Raw genomic sequence first — 23034 nt, forward strand, 5'->3', positions numbered from 1 at the left:
CAATAGCGTATGTGTGATGACTCAGACAGTGAGAGAATCTCCTTATGAGGTATAATTCTAACTAGTGTGGGTTCAACTCATTATGGCATACGATTTAGAGGTCAGGAGCATCATTTAAATGAATCCTAATTACACTGTTAAGTAAACGGTTTGAAACGGTGTGATTTTTTGTGAAATTACATCGTTATTCGTTGCTTAATGAAGTTTACGCCCTACGGCATAATGTTAAGTTACAGTTTTTTGTTTAAAATCACGTTTCAGTAAAATCAATGTGACTTGATCTGAATTGAACATCTGTGTCTACATTTAACGAAGTAAGAACGATTTAGGTATTGAATTATGAACAGTGAAATCTGAATTTAGTAATGTCATTTATTATACAAAAATCCCAAAATTAAATCTCATAATATTCTTTATCACATTTTTGTTTGATATGAAATCTTTCCGATTTAATCTATGTACCTATTGAGCAATATTTACCCGTACTCTTCAATTGTTTCTTTTGTCAATTAATTGTTAAATATCTTAAAGACCTGGGATTTGTTTTAATATTTGGGGATTTACATATATTCAACTTAGAATAAATATTAAAGATAATATATTTGAGCTCTAAGTTTCTTTTGCAAACCAAAATTCGAAAAACATCTAACCTTAACATAGTCTATCTATAACACGTGAAATTAATAAAAATTGGATAAATACCAACACTTTTAACTCGCAGTACAAATTCACCTCTTTCTTTTTGCCTAGTAACAGGTGCCCGCAAGTATCCCAGCCCCTCGTTAGATCTATTGAAAGCTTGTAACGTTCCCGGGTTACCATTCATTGATAATTATGGTGCCTTAAAAAGACGAGAACATAAAGAGAACAGCTTCATCCGCCGTAACTGCCTTCATTAGCAACTGAGCGCTTAGCAACACGTCAAAAGGCGAGAATTGATGAACGTCTCCAATTTGCAAGATAAATTTACCGCATTTGGGTCACACATTATCATATTAATTATAATGTGGACGTTATCGGGTATGTAAACAATGCGTTTGTAAACTATCCGCCGATATTGATGTTATCAACGATAAATGTAAGGGTGTGCTAGATATAGACTGTTTATTATTAGCTAGTGAGCAAATATAGTAAAGCACCATTGGAATAAAGGTTACTGTCATCAGTTATGTATTTTAATATTCTTTCAGTTAAATAAGTTAAATCTTCAAGTTCTTGAGAATCTAAAGAAGCTCGGAAAGGATTGTTAATGGTCGGGTTGGATTGGATTACTGCAAATTCATTAAATCACGAATGTTTTTCAGAATAAATGATTGTTTTCTTAAAATATATCTGTGGTATTTGGTACGTACCACTTAAGTGCAAAATGGTGATTTTTGGGTATGAGCGTTTGAAAGTTTTCACGGTTGCTACCTTGTTGCTACAGATCGGAATAAACACTTGAGTAAAACAAATTTATGATATTTAAATGTCTATTATGTTCAAGTTTTGAACACTTACAAAAAAAATAAAAAAAATGTTCTAGTTCAAGAGTAATTGTTACTTAACATGTTTGTACCAAAATAAAAAATGTGAAAATGATGTGAAAATGTCTAAAACGTGTGTACTTAAGTGGATTAGAGCATATTTATTTGTACTCTTAATTAGTATTTATTCCTATTTTTACATTAATGGAAAGGATTTTTCTTTTTTTTTTTCGACGAAGACATAAACAGACATTAAAAAACAAATATTATGGGGAAACGCCTTCCATACAAATAGATTTAACCATATATAAAAACAAAAACGAATAGGAGTGTGATTTGCCACAAATAAGTACTCATAAAAAAGCCAGGAAATATTGTGATTTTCGTGCAATATGCAATTCTCTGATTCTCTCTCTACAAAGTAAAATCCTAAAAGTAGTGTGTGTGTGTGTGTGTGGTTCAGAAGCCACGGTAGTTCGCTTGCCTGCCGTGCTAGATGCTGCGGGATCGATCCCATCAACCGACATGTACCAATGTGTCTTTTTCGGATGCATAAGTAGATTCTCTAATAACCAGAGATACATCTTCTATAACAAGAAAACATCATCATTTCTAATAACAGGAAAACATCGTGATGGCAACCGGGATTTTGGTATGAAATCACCAACCAGCAGTGAGCAAGCGTGGTGATAACTGCTCATGTCTTCTCCTTGTGAGAAGATGTCTTTACCCTGCAAATAGTTACGAGCTGGATCCAGTCAAATAAAATTTGTTTGTAAAACGTACCACTACAACATTCATTCATAGTCGTCATCATTGTCACTGAAAGTCATAAGATTGTTTCTAGTCGGACCATGAGACAATGATTTGAAATAACCATCATAAATTGGATCAATTATTGGCAGGAGATCTAAGATATCTTTGAATTTCAGAGCATCGATATTGATTAGAGGCCAATGGCAAAGCCACTTCGGAGAATTCTATCTTTTCTCAGTTCTCTTAAACCAGAAATACAGAAACTCTTCATTTTCACTCAAAGAGTATTTAAAATCTACGTCATTAGACTTTTCATACATCAACCAGAAAATACAGTTCTAACCAAATGTAGTTTTGTCTGTTGCAGTATTTCTTTTGATAAAATGAGTAGGTAGTCAATAGTTTCGAAAATGGAAAGAAGTCAGATTCATTAATTAATTTTACATCATGGCGATTGCTGGTCATTTTCATTTATCTCGGGGAACGGAGATGGTGCTGTTTCTTTTTTGAATGAATCTTTCAATACCTGCTTAACAGGCAAGATATTATACCGTTTTTGACCTGGAAAACACTGAATATAAAATAAGCTACTCTAGGTACTTCTTCTGCCAAACGGTTAATAAAATGCCATAAGCATGATGCGATTTCATCCGCACCTCTTTGAGCTATTCCTTCATACATAACATAATGGAATGTTCGTTTAGTAGTAACTTTGCGGATTTTTAAATTAAAAGTCCAAAGTTTCTTTTATAAAAGGCTACAGATCCAGTTAAATTTGGAATCTGTAAACAAACAGCTTTTATCTTTTAGTTTCATAGTGAAATGTTGCCTTATGCTCCGATTTTTCTAAATATATTGTAATCTGACATGAAAGAATGAATTTGAAGAGACAAAGAATCAAACCTTGTGCACGTAGGTATCGTTATTTGGCTTTTTAAACGTTAACCAATCTTTAAATCGATTTAAAGATTGGTAAACGTTTCTGAACACACTAAGTCTAAGAGATCTTGCATCACATGCATGTTTCTTTATAGATAATAGGCTTGAGACCTAATGTCTGAAGATTTAAATTATGTGCCAAATAACGTCATATTTAAGTAAGGGAGAACTCAGAGAAGACCTGTTAAGTTCACAAATAATTTTATTTGATTTGGTACAAATAAGTTAAGTGATGATAATAATTATTCAAGTTTGGTCTAATTATGTTAAGTGCTCTTACGTTGTAAATGGCCGTTCGTTGATTGAGTATTCGTTTTACAAGTCTATGTTAAGTTATATTAATATATTTGTATCAAATAAAAATATATTTTTTTGTACTTAAGTGGTTTTGATACAACCTATTTAAGGTATTTCTACTATCAATAGGCTTATGTGACATAGACCAAACGAAAGAGGACGTTTTTATCAGTATAGATGGCCAAAAAACAAAAAATGGCCATTTTTGCACTTACGAGGTATATACCAGACACCACAGATATAATAGTAATGGCAACTAAATTTGTACCTTAATATGAAACGATGGAATTATTAGTATCGGCACGATTTTTTTATCTATCTTTACTACGCAATAGATACACAATTATTACATCATGTAGATATTGTTACAAACGCATCTACACCTAAAAACATTAGTGTCTCAAAGCATCACTAAAGCCAAACTTAGTTACGTATCCGAGTCAACATGTGTTCATATCTCCACAGATGTTCAAATGCCTAACGCAAATAGTAATTCTGTAACATTTGGAGGCTTTCAACGCTGCAAGGCAGGCAAAGCGTCAATTGTGATACATTTATTCAAATTGCGACCCATTGAGGGCAAGCCAAGGAACAATAAAGTGGCTGGCGGACCATTGGCGTCGTCTATAACAAAGACAACTAAAAAAACATTACGACAAGAAGAACAGAATTAATGCCTTTGAAACGCGCTACGAATATTAATGACCAGACGATTATACATTTTACGTCAAACGTTTCCATTCGAATAATCGATGGTCGGTCACAAGGTGGTCACAAGCTTAATGTTTACGACTTTTTATATACGTATAATATAAAATATAAACATTGTAAATACGTGATAATAGTTGTGTAAATTGAAAAATATGTTCGCGTAAATCTGCTAAACGATACACTTAGTTATTGTGTAACTGATATTCATACCGAATGTATTTAATTAAATATGATTGTCGGTTATATTATGACCATAAAAATATTACTGTAACAATTTCAAATTTCTTTATCTATTAAGATCGCGTCCACATATCAGTCATAAATATCTAGAGTAAGTAGGAATTGATAACACTAGATAATACGCAAATTATTATTAATGAATTCAACTGTTAAAAACACTATCTGCAAAACATTCCTCACAAAATCCAATTAATACAAGATACAAGAACACGATTTTATTTCGTGTCCCATTAACTTGCTATGTCGCTAACTCTGTTTAGATTGTGGTTTGAATTTTTAACACATTATAATGAGGGTATTTTCGCGATTCCATTCCTAAATACAATTTCCTTTATATCATTTCATATTTATTCTTACTTGGCCATAAAAATCTATTACCTAGAAAACAACCAACCAGTACAAAAATCGACAAACACACTGTCCTACTAAAAGCTAGGCAAGAAGCAACGCACTCATGTATGTATTTCAAAAAGGTTTCACCCCTACAAGGAGCAAGTGCACCCCCGTACCATATCTTAAAGTACCAGTATTTCCAGTGTGGAATAAAGACAGCGATATGCAGCTCGTCTAGCGCCATCACGTTCCCGCACTGGATACAATACTGCTAAGACAACAAGGTACCCAGTACTCGTAGGATTCGTACTTTGTGGCGTCAGCACAAAAGCTGTGCGAGTGGATTGACGCGACCTCGAACCTGCGACCGTCCGCACAATGCCACCTATTGTGATGTTAATGCCGACTCGGATATGCACAGCGGTGCATACGTTGATAGCTATTAACAGAACAATGCTTTTTTATTCGATGCGATTACCTACGTTTTGTATATTGTTGTGTCAGTGTCCTGCAGTGGTCTTTTTAAGGTTATGTTGTGACAATTGTTGTATAGGATATTTGCAGGTCAATAAATTCATAGTGCAACAAATGTCTAATAATACCAGTAAAAAGGGCAACAAAAAAATGGTGGCTAGCAAAACGATTTATAGTATTGTGACTTCTTGTTGAACCTACATTTCAAAATACAACAAAACCAACAAAATGTTGTTTCGTTATTTTCACAATTATTTTAATTCGACGCACCAAACCAACGGGTTACGTATTCAACGTAAAGAATTTGTTTACATTTCATATTTAAATAATAAATAAACAGAAATTGTATCAAAACGAATATTTTTAATTAACCTTCAAATGAAGATGTTAAATAGGCACGCGGCACGTGTAAACTGTAATTGCAAATGTAACTAACGGTTTCCTAAAAGAAACTAGAATGGAAACAAATAAGCGGCTAATAAAAGCAAGAAAGCGCGACAAATAATTCACATTTCACATTCACATTAATTTTTTTAGAAACTAGCGCAGTTGTAATGAATTTATTTCAATGAAAATTTTATGGAAGGAATATGCAACGATATAAATAGATTATGTATTGTTTTAATTATTTAAATTAGCATGTAAATATTATGTTAAACAGTTTACTTAATTGTGAAAGGGCTCATATAATACCTACAAAAGCAACATAATTTTTTTGGCTCATATTTGAATATGCATATTATGTATATGAAAGGAAAAGTGAAGCTTTGTAGAAATTGAGTTCAACAAAAATTAACACTCCATATTATTTCAATAACAAGGAAAAGCTGTCCATAAACTGTGCTGCGGCAATATTTTAAACCGTGGTCAAGCTTACATTAAATACGTATTCCTTATAATATATTCAGAGCCGCTTCATATTCTGAACATAAATTAGATAGGACGCTGGCAAAGCTATTCTATTATGCAAATTTTATATTCTGGGCAAACGGTTTTAGATGGTAAATTTGTTATGAATCGTCACAAAACGCTAGCTTATAAAATATTGACTGCATCAAGAGTGAATAATAGAAATTTTATTATATTTGATAATGTTTTACATTGCGTAAGTTCCTTTTCATGTTCAGTTCAAAACAATTGAAAAATCGTAATTCCACATTTTATCCAAGTCTCCCATACACTTATAAAGTTGTCCGTAATGATGACTTGGCCCATAAAACTCTATACAACCATTACCGTAAAAACAGTATCATTTCAACGTATACGATCAAACTAGTATTATCGTGACTTCATAGGTAGATCTATACATTAACAAAGCATAGATTGGTAACCACTATCCATGTTATTGGATGTTGATTGTTGAAGCGTAGCATGACTGTGCTCGTTCAAGCGTCTGGGCTTCTCTTTGGAAGACTACCATTAGCATACTAGAATGTAAAATATCATTACATAGTACCGTGTAGTAATATACTATGCAATGTTTAACGAACTTTATTTAACTTTCAGTAATATGCTCAAACAACTAGAGATAAACGAAACAAACTCAAGTTCCACGCTCACAATTCTAAATATTACAAAAAGTAAAAGACACAAAGTATAAACAGCAATTTGCTGAGGAATTACTTTACAGTTTATTTATAAATAATAATTACAAGATTTTACTTGAGATAAATTAAACTGGACATATAATTATCGTACATTAACAAAGATAGAAATACGGATGCAACTCGTATCTGAACAAGTTTTTGCCATCTTGAAAATTGCCTATAATTGCTTGAAACTACTTCCTCTACTTGATTGCTAATATATATGTGACTACTTGATGTTTCAAGGTAAAAACTTGGCATCCATTTAATTCCAATCATTAATTTAAGGGCTTAACCATTTAGGGTAGCAAATTATCTAACGACTCAATTTATTAAGGGATTGCAGTCTTGCCTTGGTGAAATTCAAAGAAAAACGATTCTACACTGACTGAAATAAATACTGTAATTAGTGATTTAACGATAATACTAATAAGGGATATGTGTAAATCGTATATGTTGAAAATAGGCTGTTTTTACACACACACAGAAAACACTTATTCATCATACATAAATATAAATGGCCCTTTTGCCCTACTTAGCATTATATCTAGATTCTCAGATAGCCTAAATTTTTTGAGTTTTGGTGAACAATACGTCTGGTCTAGAAAAACCGGGTTAGCGATTGCATTTATTTTATTAATCATTCACATCCGGTCGGACAACGACCTCTGTGATCACCTGCGTCTGCGATTGTCGGCCATCTGTGAACAGTTAGGGATGCCCAAATATGTATTCTATCGATATATCGTACGGTAAAGTGCTTTTATATGAACATTACTTGTAGTTTTCAACATAATTGTATGATAAAAAAGTCAAAAAAATAACTTGTTGAATTACCTAATTATGTATACCGTGACGATGCATATTCGGAACTAGGTATGTAGAACTAGAAAAAACGATGTTTTATTATTCATTTAGCGCGATAAAAATGCGTTTTATCGAAGTGAAAACTTCTTTAGCGGCGTTGAGCACTTTTTCTGTAATGGGTATAAAATCTTAAACTCGCGTCAGGACACGTGACCTGATCGAAAAAGCGTAAGACGGATACCATTCCAAAATATCAAACATGCTCAACGTTAATACTCAAGTTTTCACTTCTGCCGGCACTCCCGGAGTGCAACCCGTCTTTTTTTTTAAGTATAGGTATTTATCTAGGTAGGTTACGACACAGAAATATGACAAACATAAATAAACATACGCGTCCTTCTAAGCACGAAAATCAATCAATTTAAAGCGTGATAATATTTCAAGACTTACACCTACATGAAATTTAATACCCTAATATCAAATATCGATTTTATTATGATGTATTGATTATCGATGCACATAAAACATCCTTACGATGTGACGATGATTACAAGTTGTGAGGCAGTGATGTGATCTCGAACGCACCTGCCTCATTTCGAGCATCCGATGTTTAAAGCATGTGGTTGACAAATCCGGCTCGAAGGACCTATTGTATGTAGATGTAGGATTTTGAATATTTGTTTAGTTACTCGTTTTATTATTATTATGCAGGTGGATTTGTTTTATATGTGAAAAATTCGTTACGTTAGTTATAAACAATTCTAGATGGCAAGATCTGAACAATTTAATTGTTTTCGTAATAAAAAGTTAAAACATTTAATACCATTTTCAAAATACTCAATTACGAAATATACAATAAATTTATTCATTTATTTTACAGTTTTATCGTAACACTGTCCGCAATTACGTTTAATTTATATTTGACACTACTAATTTCCATTACCTTTTAAGACCAACCAGTCCTCGTGAATAAATTCATCGAAGCACAGATAACACTCTTCCATATAGCCATCTACTCGTACTTTATTGAATCCACACCTTGTCAAACGCGTTGTACGTGATGTAAATGACAAGAGTACTTAAAAAGGAATGAACGGAAGTACCTACTTGATATAAAGCAATAATCACAAAGACGAGGAAACATCGACACGTACCACTGTTCCTGGTTGAGTTATTTGTATTTTTATCGAGTTTTATATCAGCTATGGAATTGCTTACTCGAATTTTACGTGTATGCTTTATTAATAACTTCTACAAAATTATTTGTCACATGAATCAACAAGGTATTGATACACCTCCCACAATAATCTGACATATTAGTTAATGCTGAATTTACAAATAAAGATGAAGTCGTGTATCTCTCTATGTATTTTGCCTAAAATGTTCGGTTATCTGCGATACACGCGGCAATAATTTAAGTATTTATTTACTAGAAATCATCAAAACAAATGTGTTAACTATAGTAACACAGGAGTAACACACAAAGACATTTCGTTCGACATTTTTATTACATAGCTTCTGTGAATGTCAAAGTTTTATTGCACTAAAAATTTAAAACACATAAAAGAAACATAAAACCTTAGTTGTGGCTGAAAAAGTAACAATATTCTAAGACCACTTTATCTGCATCTCAGAGATGAGAGACCCACATGTTTTTAAATATTGTACCTACCCATCGTAAAATTGTCTCTATGCTCCAATTGTATTGAAAAATCATAAAATAGCAAACTTAAGTTTAACTAAGAAAAGTTTTGTAATAATACAATTGAGATAGTTATCAACAGCTTCAATAGCACGTAAATCTTTTAAATAGAGATATGAAACTTTGCAATGATATGCGCATAAAAATAAACAGTAGCCTAAGTTAAATGAAAACATAATGTCTCTTAACATTCCTCATTAAATCGTTAAATTTTAAACCCGTACTTGGTACTAAAAAATACAATAAAAAGTGGCCTTTATGCAATACGTGTTTTGTTCTAGCTTACTGTAACGTAACATTTGTAAAAACAAGTTTCCTTTTGAGCTCGTTCTATTTGTATTAAATTGCAAAGAACAGACGAAGCAATATTCAAAGGTAGCATAGTAATTACGGAGCATTAAATGCAATTTTCAAATCCACTGCGAAACAACAAAGCATTTCAAGATATTTACGAGGGATGCGGAATATGTGCAAGGATTTAAAAATACATTCAAGGGGTTTTATTGTGAAAGCTTGCGTAGGTACACTGTGTTGTTCTGATACGCGAATGCACGAGCCAATTATAATCATAGTAATTTTTATGACACTTTTATCACCTACGTTAAATATGAACATACTGGATTAACTTTACACAATTCAATATACTGTGGGCGTAACAGCCAAGTTATGTAAACAAACCTTCATAATTCATGCAAGTATACTCCGTAACAAGATGAAATGCGAGGCGAGCGTATGAAACACCGTAAGTGCACGGAAGGGCAGCGAAAACTTTAATCAAAATGTGTATGCAACAGTCTGAAGTTTAATAAGGAATGAAAGCAGGGAAATTGGGTTTAAACGAGACGAAGATGTTGGAAACGCTTGACAGTGTTTACGTATTAAGTCATAACAAACGAAACACTCGATCTTTGTTTTGAAAATATTTTTTCATTTTTTGTTTACCACGATTGATTTGTAGCCCATTTTTAACGATAAAATGTACATTTCGTTTTCAAATAAATAACAAAAGGGATTTTATTTAGGAGTTTATACTTTCAAGTAAAAGCAAATGTTAATCCTGTAAAGATTGCCAATGACGTCATAGAATCCTTGCATTGACGTCATTTCGTCCCTACAATAAAGTAACTTATTAAGGAATACCATTGTGTTAAGATATACATAATAGACTGAGAATAGAGCAAGTGATCAACAATACCTTCCGAGATCGTGGGCAGGACGTTGACGAAGTTAACAATCCCGACGCCCGTTAGCTGACTCATTCACAAAAATCAATTCAGCGATTCGAAGAAACACCCGCGGACGATATATCCGCGTTTTATTAACACAAAACTTCAACACTCCACAATAATATCACGTAGCCCACATAGATAAACCCGTTGTTTTAAACACTTCAGATTTCTGTCATCGCACATGCGCTAAAACTGTAGATTGGATAAAACCGTTAGGATTTACGTGGTGTGGTCACCGTGCACTTTTCTCATGAGTGAGAGAAATGTGAACTATCACATGAGCGCGACCTAGATATTCTTTTTTAATATGGCTGCGCGCGCGCCGCCCTCTCTCGACGAAGCGCAGAGGCAGACTGGGCGCGAAGTATGCAGGCGGCCAAGCATTGCGCTCGCCGTTCACCAATCTTTATCTACGAAGACAGCGCACTTGCTCGGTTACTTAGCAATGCAGTTACTTGACTGGTTACTGGGGTATAACTTGCGCACAGGCTATAAACGATTTATGATTCTATTGAATAACTAAATCCAGATAGCGACAAAACGTACGCCAGTCACCATTTGGAAAACCCAGACGACATAATAGATGAGCAATCGTACTGTGACAAAACAATTATTGTCTTAGATGTTAGAAAGGACGTACCACTATTATCTACGTCTTTTACATTTCAACAAAATGAATCAAAAACACAACAAAATGAAGTTGTCTCAAAAGTAGGTTATAGAAGTCAACATATAATTAACAATACACCTAGGATATTGTAGCTGCTATTATGTACTTCTATTCAAAATAAACGATATCAATATTCTACACGTATTTCACTATTGTACCGCGAGATAACATGAACAAATGTATGACGGGCCGCTGTTATCAGAAATGTTTGGGCTAAGCTTCCAGTTCAAATTAATTGAAACAAATTCATAACAATGTACGAGTGTTTTGTTTTACGCAAGTCACTTTCGTTGTTTTATTAACTCTCGTATCACAGGAATCAATACGTAGACCGATAAAACGCATGAAGCATTAGGTTGTTTGATAATACTAGTACTACGTTTTGTTGGTATTGTCTGTAGACTGTAATATGAAATATCCGATCTGCATCAATATCCGAGTGTGTTCTAGTTTATTAAACTTTAAGAACTTTTTCTCTAGAAGAAAAACATGAGAATCATACCTACAAGAAAATGAGCAATCATTTTTTTTATTTCAGGAGATATTTCAAACAACTACGTAGTCTGTTTTGTAATAAATAATTAAATAGTTGCACTGATGTTGTTAATGCGTTTATTATTTTTTCTTAATAAGTATGTTAATTTTCAATTTCAATTTAACTGTTAATTTTACTACCTTAAATTGGTATTGTATCATCACGTAACCACTTTATACCGTGACAATACTAATCTTTGTGAAATAAACATAATCCTCTACATATGTTTACATTTTACCAAAAAGAGAATTGTATCAAATATTTGGCGGTAGTTACCAACATATATTAATACTGTGTATTAATAATTCCGGCATAGTGGAGCATAAAACACATACGATATTGGAACGGCTGTGAAACAAAATAAAATACCGAGCTTTTAGAAGCGAATTCTGTCAGAGAATATAAATATGTGTATGAAAAGTTTGTTTCAGCATTTGCGTCATACACTGGGGTAGATCCCTTTAAAAATAATAGAAAGTGCAAAAAAATCGCAGTCGGATGAAACCCATTAGAAAAGGAGGGGAATATGATGAAAATTAAAGGAAAAATAAATTACGGTCAATCCGAGTTCGGGAAAAGGGAGGGAGGAGCTTTTAAGAGAAAAAAATGGTTTCTCTTGATTTCCGACAAAACTACAAGTCCTACGGAAAAAAGTTCAATGGCAAAGTTGTAGATAATAAAAAGATCTACAACTTTTGTGTTGACAATTTTTTCACATAACCTCAAAATTTAGGTGAAAAATTCAAAAAACCAAGTTTTTGGTTTTTTATTTTTATCTACTTCAAAATTTATTTTTTTTCTACGAAATTTGGTTGAAACTTGCTTTATTATGTCCCAAATACACTGTAATTTATTTGACTGAAAATATTTATTTTTTCGCCTTATTTTGAATTAATACCAAAAAAACAACCTAATTTTCAATCGAAAAGTCACCCGTCAAAATATCAGCTTTTTTCAAAAACTTGGGGAGCCTTTTATTCATTGAAATCTCTACTTTCATATGGTGTAAAAAAAAATAAACATGACCGTAGTAAATGTTCTCAGAAAATGCATACAAACAGTGTGAAAATGAGCTTTTACTAAATCAGGCACACTTCTCAAACTACCTGAAATGTTTTTATCGACATCATTTTGCTTTTGAATATGCTGTAAAATATTATACTTAGAACAGATAATTTTTTTTCTTTTGAAATATTACCGAAAAACCCGATACAAGAGAAGATATAGAGTTCGAGAAGTATGCCTGATTTAGTAAAAGCTAATTATGACACTGTTTGTAAGCATTTCCTGAGAACATTTACTATGGTAAGGTTTATTTTTTTTACACCATATGAAAGTAGAGATTTTGATGAATAAAAGGCTCCCCAAGTTTTTGAAAAAAGCTGATATTTTGACGGGTGACTTTTCGATTGAAAATTAGGTTGTTTTTTTGGTATTAATTCAAAATAAGGCGAAAAAATAAATATTTTCAGTCAAATAAATTACAGTGTATTTGGGACATAATAAAGCAAGTTTCCACCAAATTTCGTAGAAAAAAAATAAATTTTGAAGTAGATAAAAATAAAAAACCAAAAACTTGGTTTTTTGAATTTTTCACCTAAATTTTGAGGTTATGTGAAAAAATTGTCAATACAAAAGTTGTAGATCTTTTTATTATCTACAACTTTGCCATTGAATTTTTTCCGTAGGACTTGTAGTTTTGTCGGAAATCAAGAGAAACCATTTTTTTCTCTTAAAAGCTCCCCCCTCCCTTTTCCCGAACTCGGATTGACCGTAATTTATTTTTCCTTTAATTTTCATCATATTCCTCTCCTTTTCTAATGGGTTTCATCCGAATGCGATTTTTTTTTGTTTCAAAAATTATCTACTCTAGTCTATCATGGTATTTTGGTCGCAAATCTTTTATATGTAGGGAATATAAAAGACACTTTTTCAAACGAATTTAAGAGTAATTGTCCTTTTTGAATAAAGCCTAAAGCTGTTCATGAAAAAATAATTTGAAAGGAATATTAATACATCTTCGCCAGACAGCGTTATCTTAGGTACTATAAATAAAATCTCTATCTAATTTCTTTTTATAATATCATTCTGGCCACAATTTTATCAAAATTAAAAGACCAAAGGTCAAGGCTGGCAATAAGACATACAATGAGAATTGAGAACCTGCAGATTAATAAACAGTTGTAAGTTTTTAGTTTTTACCTATCTATTATACAGAACATATTCCGTAGATATATATACCTAATGTTAACAAATTACATACTACTAGATAGTAGATACCAGTGGTAGATACCACTACTAACTATTCTGTGATACTAATTTAGTATGTAATTTAAAAGGGTACTGTTTTTTAATAATTTTATCCTTAATATTGTAAATTATACAAATGATACATGATATTGGTATATTTTGAAGTCATGAACAAGGAAATAAATATGTTTAATATGGCAAGGTTTCACATACTTATAGCCCCACGTTGATATTACATAGGTATATCAAATATCAAAGACAACCGCAAAGTTCTTTTAAAATCGCTATAGACGTTGTTTTTTTTACAAAATTTAACACACGCAATAATAGAGCAATTTATTAATTAAATAACTAGTCAGTTATTAAAGCGTTAGGTAAGTTTCGTCATAAACTGTTTATTACACAATAGTATCTACAGACGGTAAAATTCCATAATTTTGTAAAGCTTACTATAATCCTAGCTATAGTTTCTGACTCCCAAACCAAATACGATAGTCTTCGATCATACGAAATTCACGATAACAGCAATAAATCATAACTGATGACCATATAAGACGTCACAACTCTTGATTCCAATTACAGATACTAAAAAAGTTCACCTCTTGGGCGCCAATAAAACCTCACGAATTTCATATTCAAGTACGAAATGAATCGCCTTATTATATGAATCAATGATATTTAAATAAGGTTACTCTGCAACCAACACAAAACGCGTGCTGAATATTTTTGTCTACGTCTGACCACTATTATTATGCCCCAGCCACACGACTCGACGAGTGGTATGGGAAGTGACGAGGGAAGTAGGCAGGGACGTAGTGTGGCCACGTTACTCGTCATGCCACTCGTCGTGCTCATCGTCCTGCTCACTGCTGTCGGCTTTTGCGCGCGAGTCAAAGGACCGGCAATACGAGTGCGAATTAGGGATGGGCGTCATGGAATCAACGGACTAGTTAAATTAACCGTCTATATGTTCACTCAACGATTCGACTAGTCCATCGCTCACCAATGCACTAGTTGAATTCAACGGCTAAACAGTCTTATTGATAAGAATAAATTCTTTTCTTTGAAGTTTTTTAAAAAAAATATTTTTGGTTTACAAGACCAATGTTTTGAATTTAAACTATAAAAACAAACGATAATAAGTTTTTTAGTAATACTTTTTTTAGGGAGTATAATTTTTGTAAGAAAGCATAAATATTTATTAATTGTTTTATTGAGATTAGAATTTATTGTTTTAAGAATTTATTTAATAATAGTTATTTATTTTACACATGGACTAGTCGAAGATTTTAACTAGTTGAATGACTAGTTGATGAACGACATTTAACTATCTAGTCTCGTTGATGAAAAATACGTCGACGACCCATCCCTAGTGAAGAGCGTCGCGATTAATCGCGCGAGTAGAGCAGTGTGTGGCCAGACGGCAATATCGAGGCGAGCGGCAGCGCGATGAGCAAGACGAGGAGCAGCACGAGTAGCAGGACGAGTAGCATAGTGTGGCTGGGGTATTAGTGAGGTCACATAGGTACCTTTCATTTTTTTTACTTTCCTATCTCTTCCTGCACTTATAGAAATGTTTTGTATTAAACTCTGATTCTCGGAACAAAGACAGTGAAAGCAACGTACCTACCCTATCTCCTTTTAAATATCCTTGGGCATACTATTGTGGTTGAATAAAACCGTTGTTACTTATCACACCAGAGGTTAAAGGACGTTCATTACATGGCCACGTGATCGTAAAATAAATGAGGAAACGGGGGGCTATCGTAAATATTGAGTCATGGTCGATAGTAGTTTATAATTAGTTAATATGCAAGTTACATTGTTATCCAAAATTGTAACGTATTCGTCACAATTTTAAAGATTTTTAAAATATTAATTACTTCTAACTGGCACATTCTAATATTATTTCTATATATTACCAGTTTGGATAGCGCTGAGTAGACTAAATAAATAATGCGTCATTAATTTTAATACTAAAATAATTGATACTGAGAATAGATTCGACTTTCGCAGTAACATCTACCTACGCATACCTAATTTTCTCTAGAAACTTTTACTATTTAAATTTATCCCGTATAGGTACTTTTCTTAACCTACCACATACGACAATATAGAACATAGTTTTAGTTTTAATTTCGCAACAACACTCGCAAACATACAATAGCAAAACACATCCAGCAAAACTACAAAAAAAGCAATTTACGAAACGGCTTCGAACGACGAACGCTCATACATAATCACTAACACCTAAGATACATCGCAATAATACCTCCCACATCCATTGTATAATACCGTCTTTACATCAAAACAAACACAACACTAGCCCACATCTTCGAATGTGTGTCACCGATGTCTGTGCATCACGACCGCTCATTTATCGATTGTACACTATTCATACAATTCATGTTATCATTAAATTTTCATGAGGCGACTTCTAGGAGCACGACATGCTTGTGTTCCAATCAATAAATACCTCGTATTGATAACGTGTATTATGCCCTGTTATTGTATCGCCAATATATGCGGAATATCACGCAAGGTTTTCCTTGATGCAAATTTTAGATATTTTTAACAAAACATTTGCAAAGTCATAGTTAGTCGCTTTAAAGACGGTTTGAAATTAGCATTCAGTATTTTAAGTTTTTAAATAGCTAACATTCAGCATGACGTCGTTGCAGGCGTAATAAATAGAATTTCTTTAAATTAAAAGACAAATAACTTGATATGGAAAATAGTTTATCGAATCGTGCAAAAGCTTTTGTTGCACAAATTACCTCCTACTTGAAAAATCTCGTGAAATACAGGATAAACCAATTGAGTCTGATGCTATATTATGTAACATTGGAACCGAACCTTTTAATCGTCTTACATACACACAAAATAACACAATACAAAGCTATCAAAACCACATAAAACAATAATGAAGCATCTACAATACAAGCTGATACACGTCTCATACTATATCTTAATTAACGTCGACTATATAACATCTTACAAACGATACAAATCCGATTTCCTTTCCTTTGTTCAGCGCAAGGAAGATATCTTCCAATTTCACAGACGTCGTAATTGTTTAATTAAATTGTTGCATAAATCGTTACATGCGCTTTTCTGTACTTACAAGTTTTAACTTTTAACGTTTATTGCTTTTTCATTTTTATTACATCATTAGTTTGCGTATTAAAGTAGGTACATTAGAACTAAAATACTGTAACTTTAATTCTTCATATATCTACGGACTTAAAATATTATGTCTTGATGATTCAAAACCCTTTATAGAGTAAAGTGTTACTAAATAATAAATATATAATTGGGCAATAGGCAGTAGGCACACATAGTTCATTATTATCAATGAGCGATATATTGCATAGAAACTATACATTCACCGTCTCATGGGCATTCCAATCATTCGTCGATAAATTGCATCGTGATTAAAACGTATTGCATAGTGATAGTCATATCAAAATTGTAATTACACCTTTATCAGCAATGTTATCTGAGGTTGTCCAATTTGGGCACGTAAATTATTAGAATAACATTAATCTTCCTACCTTTTGTATTATTATAATATCTACCTGATGCAAATAATATTGATAGCAAAAGAAAAAGCCACAACAAGCATAACTGAATGTAAAAAAATATCTAAAGAAAACATTTAATAAAATTTTATAAAAAATGAAAACTCACTTTTTTTATTCGTATCAAACCTATCCTCATGTCCATTGCAAGTCCTATCGTCATCGTATTCATAAACCTTGAAGTTCTCGAAGGAATACAGTTTGACGGCTTATAGACACTGGCGCGCGATAGCAGTAAACGTTACAACTTTCTTTCGACTCAATTAGACTCTGCGTGAATGTGCAATAAAGATGAATTTACTCAATATCACAGTCTGTAAACAAAGGTCCATAAACGTCACTGTAGCCTCGATAACGTCTAATAGGGAACTTTCGTCAGTACGTTCGAATACAATCGTTTCAATAATCCAATACCGGAAGCGGGATTACGCACGTCGTATTGTTTGTTCGAACAATGGACGCCAATAGAGATACAGCGACATAAACGAGAATCGGTGTTCGAATTTTAAATTTTCGCAAATATAAGTTCGCGGGAGCAAAACACGGGTTCAGTGCGGCGGGAGCGATCGTCCTGATGACCGCGTGTCGTCTGGCCGGGTTGCAGTCTCCCAACTCGCCGCGCCGGCGCCCGGAATTGTGTCAGACGGCACCCGGAGCACTCCGGCCTTTCATGAATACACCTCTCTCTACGCTCGACGCATCAATACATTCGTTACCGTATGCACGCTCCGCTCGTAATTGCCGCTTAGACGCTATTATCTTTGGAATATTAATGTTATAATTTAAAGCGTAATGAATTATTCATAATAATTAATGAAACCGCAATTAGTGCCTTACTTTTGTGACAATATTACACATTTTCACTGTGAAATTACAGAGACAGAATTAACTTTAAGTCAAATAATCACATTTCTTATAATAATATGTACTAGCTCCAAATATGCGCGGGCGTAATGATCTTTATTCTATTCTATACTTAGTAAAAGAAATTAGATATATATAAAGATCTTGCTTAAAAGTATAAAAATAACTGATCACGAAGAATTCATTAGCATTATTACCGATAAGCAATAATAGCTATAAATAAATATCTATTTTGGTTATTTATTTGGTTCACTATTAGCATTAGCATTGATTATTTGGATTTTTATATAGTGAATACGTTTGAACGCTTGACATTTGAAATCTAAATATACCAATGGCACTGGAAATAGAACAGAATCTAATTTGGAGTAAAACATTCTGTGATATTTTCGTAGGTTTTCTATTTCATCAACTTCAGTGTATCAGCACTTTCATGGAAAGCTTAATTTCTGTGAAAGTGACACAAATAAATAATATGTAAAACATACCATGAATATTTTAATAATACCTATCAACCCACAAACCCAGTCCATAAGTTTATTTTCGTGCTCTATCTATGAAGTACAACAATATTTTATATTATATAAATCGCTCAGAAGCGATGAAACTCTACATTATTTCGTCTCTCTTTAAAGCTTCTCATCCATTCATACAATAATCTTCACGCTCTACAATCTAAAACTCCTCCCAAGTCCCAATTGAAACAATTTCCCGATACTCTGTGACACAGGCGGGTAAAGTGTAATCTTTTATCGCAATGTTCACCTCTGGCATTTGAGAGGACACCACGGGTCACTTACCTGGTTAATATAATATCGGACTGGCACGCTATATAGTGAATTACGTAGCTTCCCATTTTCTAGTAATGGAATAAAAACATTGTGCAAAATTTTTCAGGAATGGATTTTACGAAACTATTTCAATTACTTATTACGGATTGTATGTTTGTTTTTTACATTGAGGAGGATTAAGCTCTACAGCTCTTATAAAACCAAGCATTATATTTTCGAAAAAAGGCAATAAAATTCAGAAGATCTTTATATGTACAGAAATCGACTATACTATTGAGCTTTTTACGATTCTCACAGTTATAAATACATTTTATAATTATCGTTGTTACGCAGTAACCAATGAACATACGAATTATATAAATAGTGATCATTGACATAATATTGCATGCGATATCGATACACAGGCCAGCTTAATGCGTAATACGCAGAACTAATAATAAACAAGCTGCAATGTGAATTATAATTTATTAATATCTAGTAATAACCTTCTAATTTTGTACTCGTAGAAAAATTCAGTTAAAAGCCCTAAATAACTATTGCAACATTTCTAAACAGTAACAATTGTCTATTCTACGGAGGCTTTGCTTTGATTCTGTAAAGTAATTGTGAGAATTATCATATTTACTAGATATGTATTAAGTTTTTGAAAGAGGAAATTTCTCAAAATTAAAATCACAGCTGCTCTTAATTCTAAAAGCACATAATATAAACGCAAGATTTTGTTTACTGTAAAACATTTTATAACAAGAAAAAATTTCTCAGGAAATGATGGCATATTTAAAGATGATCTCGACAATATTGCAAAATATAAAACTTAGGTTTCAGTACATTTTCAAGATTCGGGATAACGATAACGCAAAAACTGCCAACCTGTCGGGCAAAAAATATTCAGGTACGCTCGGGCAGGTAGTTTTAGTACCTATAGTTGTTCACGTTTGCGTGTAAACATTTACAAAAAAAAAATGGGTCAAATGACCAGCAAATGCCATCATCTGAACCGTGAATAAAACGTATTATATGTGGAGCTTGAACGCATCTTCATAGCTGGTACTTTAGTGCTATATTATATAACATTGCGTAAACTGTAACAGCTCTCCAGATTAAATAATATTAACAAAACAGGCACATGGAGAGGCATTGTTTAAATGTTGGACGATGAATCTTCATTTTCACTTTCCAGTGAACAAATCCGAGTTCTTTGGGTAGTAATAAAAATGATAAACGACGCACTCTACCGTTTCTATCTCGTGCCCCTATTCGCAACACGCCACGCATCTTTTTGAAACAACACTCATGAAAATCGCTAGAACATTTCTCGTTCATGTATTAAGCGACAGCTATAAATCTCGTGCGTTGACGACTTATCGTATTCTGCGATCTGAAAGTTTCTTATCAAAGAAATGTATCCGTTTAGCCGTCAGCTTACAGGCTCGTTAAGCCGGTATACATTCAATGATATTCTGTGACATTTTCAAGATATACACAGCCCTTCAATTTTAATGGGCCGTGCTGTGGGGTGGTTCGTGTTGCAAATTAAATACATAATGATATCGATTTTCTTATTCGTGATAGACTCGATAGTATACTGGCGAATCGATCGGCCTTGACCCGACGGCATCAGTGCGATGTTCATACTTGATCTCGATTTTCAAACGCGAATTTTGATAGACTGATTAAATAAGTGAAACTAACTTGCAACTTTCGCAAAATAATTATTGTTAGAAATGTATTTATATTGAGTATAGTCAGCAACTCAGCAGTATGACTTACAAGTAAAATTAGTAATTTTTTTGAGATATTATATGTTTTTCCATTATCACTTTAAGTACAAAAGTAAGATATAAATTAGAAATGTATCTTAGTATGGAAAAATAATTAGTAGGTAACATGTTACATGACACCATCTAAAACCCTTTGAATGCATTTATTTTATGATAACGCAGGCAGAATTATAATTTGTTCATTTATGTATGAACATGAGCAAGGACAAAAATTTATATGGGACTTAGGATTTATTAACTTTAATACAAAAATTGTAGTACAATCTTTTGGAAAAATGTCAAGGTATTTAATTTTGTATTCTATTGAAGGAACTGTTCTTAAAATGCACATGCTTCTTGAATAATCTAAGTACTAATATTATAAAGAGGAAAACTTTGTTTGTTTGTTTGATTGTAATGAATAGGCTCATAAACTACTGGACCGATTTTAAAAATTCTTTCACCATTCGAAAGCTACACTATCCACGAGTAATATAGGCTATATATATCATCATGTTAAGACCAACAGGAGCGGAGTAATGTGGGTGAAACCGCGCGGCACTCTTTTATAATTTAGTTTTGTACTGATATTTAATACTTATGAAAAGGAATTATAATTTTATTAAAATAAAAATAGGTACCTATTTCAAATTCATTCTGTAAGAATAATACCAAATCTTTATAACTATACATCTCATTTGTGGTCACTTATATATCTCATAACCACAACAAATAATGAAACATCTTGTAAATCTCTGTTTGTTGGTTGTTTTCTTTTCAGAAGAATATCACATTACCAGAATATATTTTATCCATGCAATAAATAGTTAGTGCATTTGTATTCAAGGTTTAACATCAACCGATAGTATTACATAATATGTACAACAAAAGATATAGATTATTTGATAGAAATATACATAGTAACTATGTATAGGGAATGTTATCCCGCCAGTATCCATCTATGGATATATTCCTATACTGGACTTAAACAAACAATGAGATAAATTGATTTTTCTATGATGAATCAAGAAGTAATTTTTTTTTATCAATCTCTATGAGAATTGTTTATTTACATAAAGAAGCACTGATCGAAGATTCAAAATCTGGTATGGATATAATAATAGCAGCAATATTCTCATAATATAAAAATAAGTCCTAATACCTATGTCTCAATAGTGATTGTTTTCAAACATTATTATCAAACAATGAGTCTCTTTTAACAACTTCAAATTTATGAGTTTATGCAAAACACTAAATCTTAATAATTTAATTACTTCACCGAGACGGGAGACCTAAAGTGCCTAAAGTAAACTATTAACATTGCAAGATAGAATAGCCGATTCTGTTAGGAGCGGTATAAAAACTTGTTTTACTAGTTTTAGCCTTATTCAAAAAAAGTTTATACTAAGTTTAGTCGTTATGCTAGTGTATTAACATAGTTTGTGAAGGATTAACTTTATAACCAAAACATGAACACAAAATACAAATCTGACAATCACAAACTTACCTTCTTTGACATTCTTTGATGATTGCGAAGACGACACTCCGGGTATTTTATCACTAGCACAATTCATTATATAAATGTCCACAAAACTATTTTAACGAGTAGATCTCATCGAACAGAATTCTGCATAATAATGCTAAATTTTTATTTTGTTTTACCGATACATTGGCAAATAATGCAAAACGCGGTAGCCATTCTACATTCCGATTGTAAATACGAAATCATAGACAAATGGAACAAATATAGATTCCGTCATTGACAAAAGAACTAAAAACAGATGATATTTACTAAAATTATAATAAAGTAAAGGAGGTATTTTTTATTATTATTCGAACTCAGGTTAAAAAATAAATCATCTTATAAGACTATGAATTTTCTCAATGTATTTGATTTACAAATGTCAATGTAAAAGGCACAAACTACAAAGTTTATCAGTCAACAGATTAGGTATAATGTCAAAATATGTCATTTGTCATTTCATGCCATATCATTTTGACAGTTAATCTATGCAGTTAATTGAACAAAAATTTTTGATCGCA

The 23034-nt window shown here is 32.6% G+C and overlaps 1 protein-coding gene across 2 annotated transcripts in view; it reads right to left on the reverse strand.

Moving 5' to 3' along the window:
• Nucleotides 1-22717, reverse strand: part of Eip63E (cyclin dependent kinase Eip63E) — a 77564-nt gene extending 54847 nt beyond the window's left edge. The window contains exon 1 of one of the 2 annotated variants that reach the window (XM_090108206.1): nucleotides 22499-22717. In XM_090108206.1, coding sequence (XP_089964332.1) covers nucleotides 22499-22565 — 67 coding nt within the window. In that variant the 5' untranslated portion in view covers nucleotides 22566-22717. Of the gene's footprint in view, nucleotides 1-10506; nucleotides 10913-22498 lie in introns of those variants that run through there. The other variant, XM_090108208.1, reaches the window with a different exon arrangement.
• Nucleotides 22718-23034: the final 317 nt, after the last annotated feature.

Source organism: Colias eurytheme, chromosome 12, assembly GCF_061535395.1.
Source record: "Colias eurytheme isolate Ceu_HAF_F1 chromosome 12, ilColEury1 Martin Lab GWU primary, whole genome shotgun sequence".
NCBI lineage: Eukaryota > Metazoa > Arthropoda > Insecta > Lepidoptera > Pieridae > Colias > Colias eurytheme.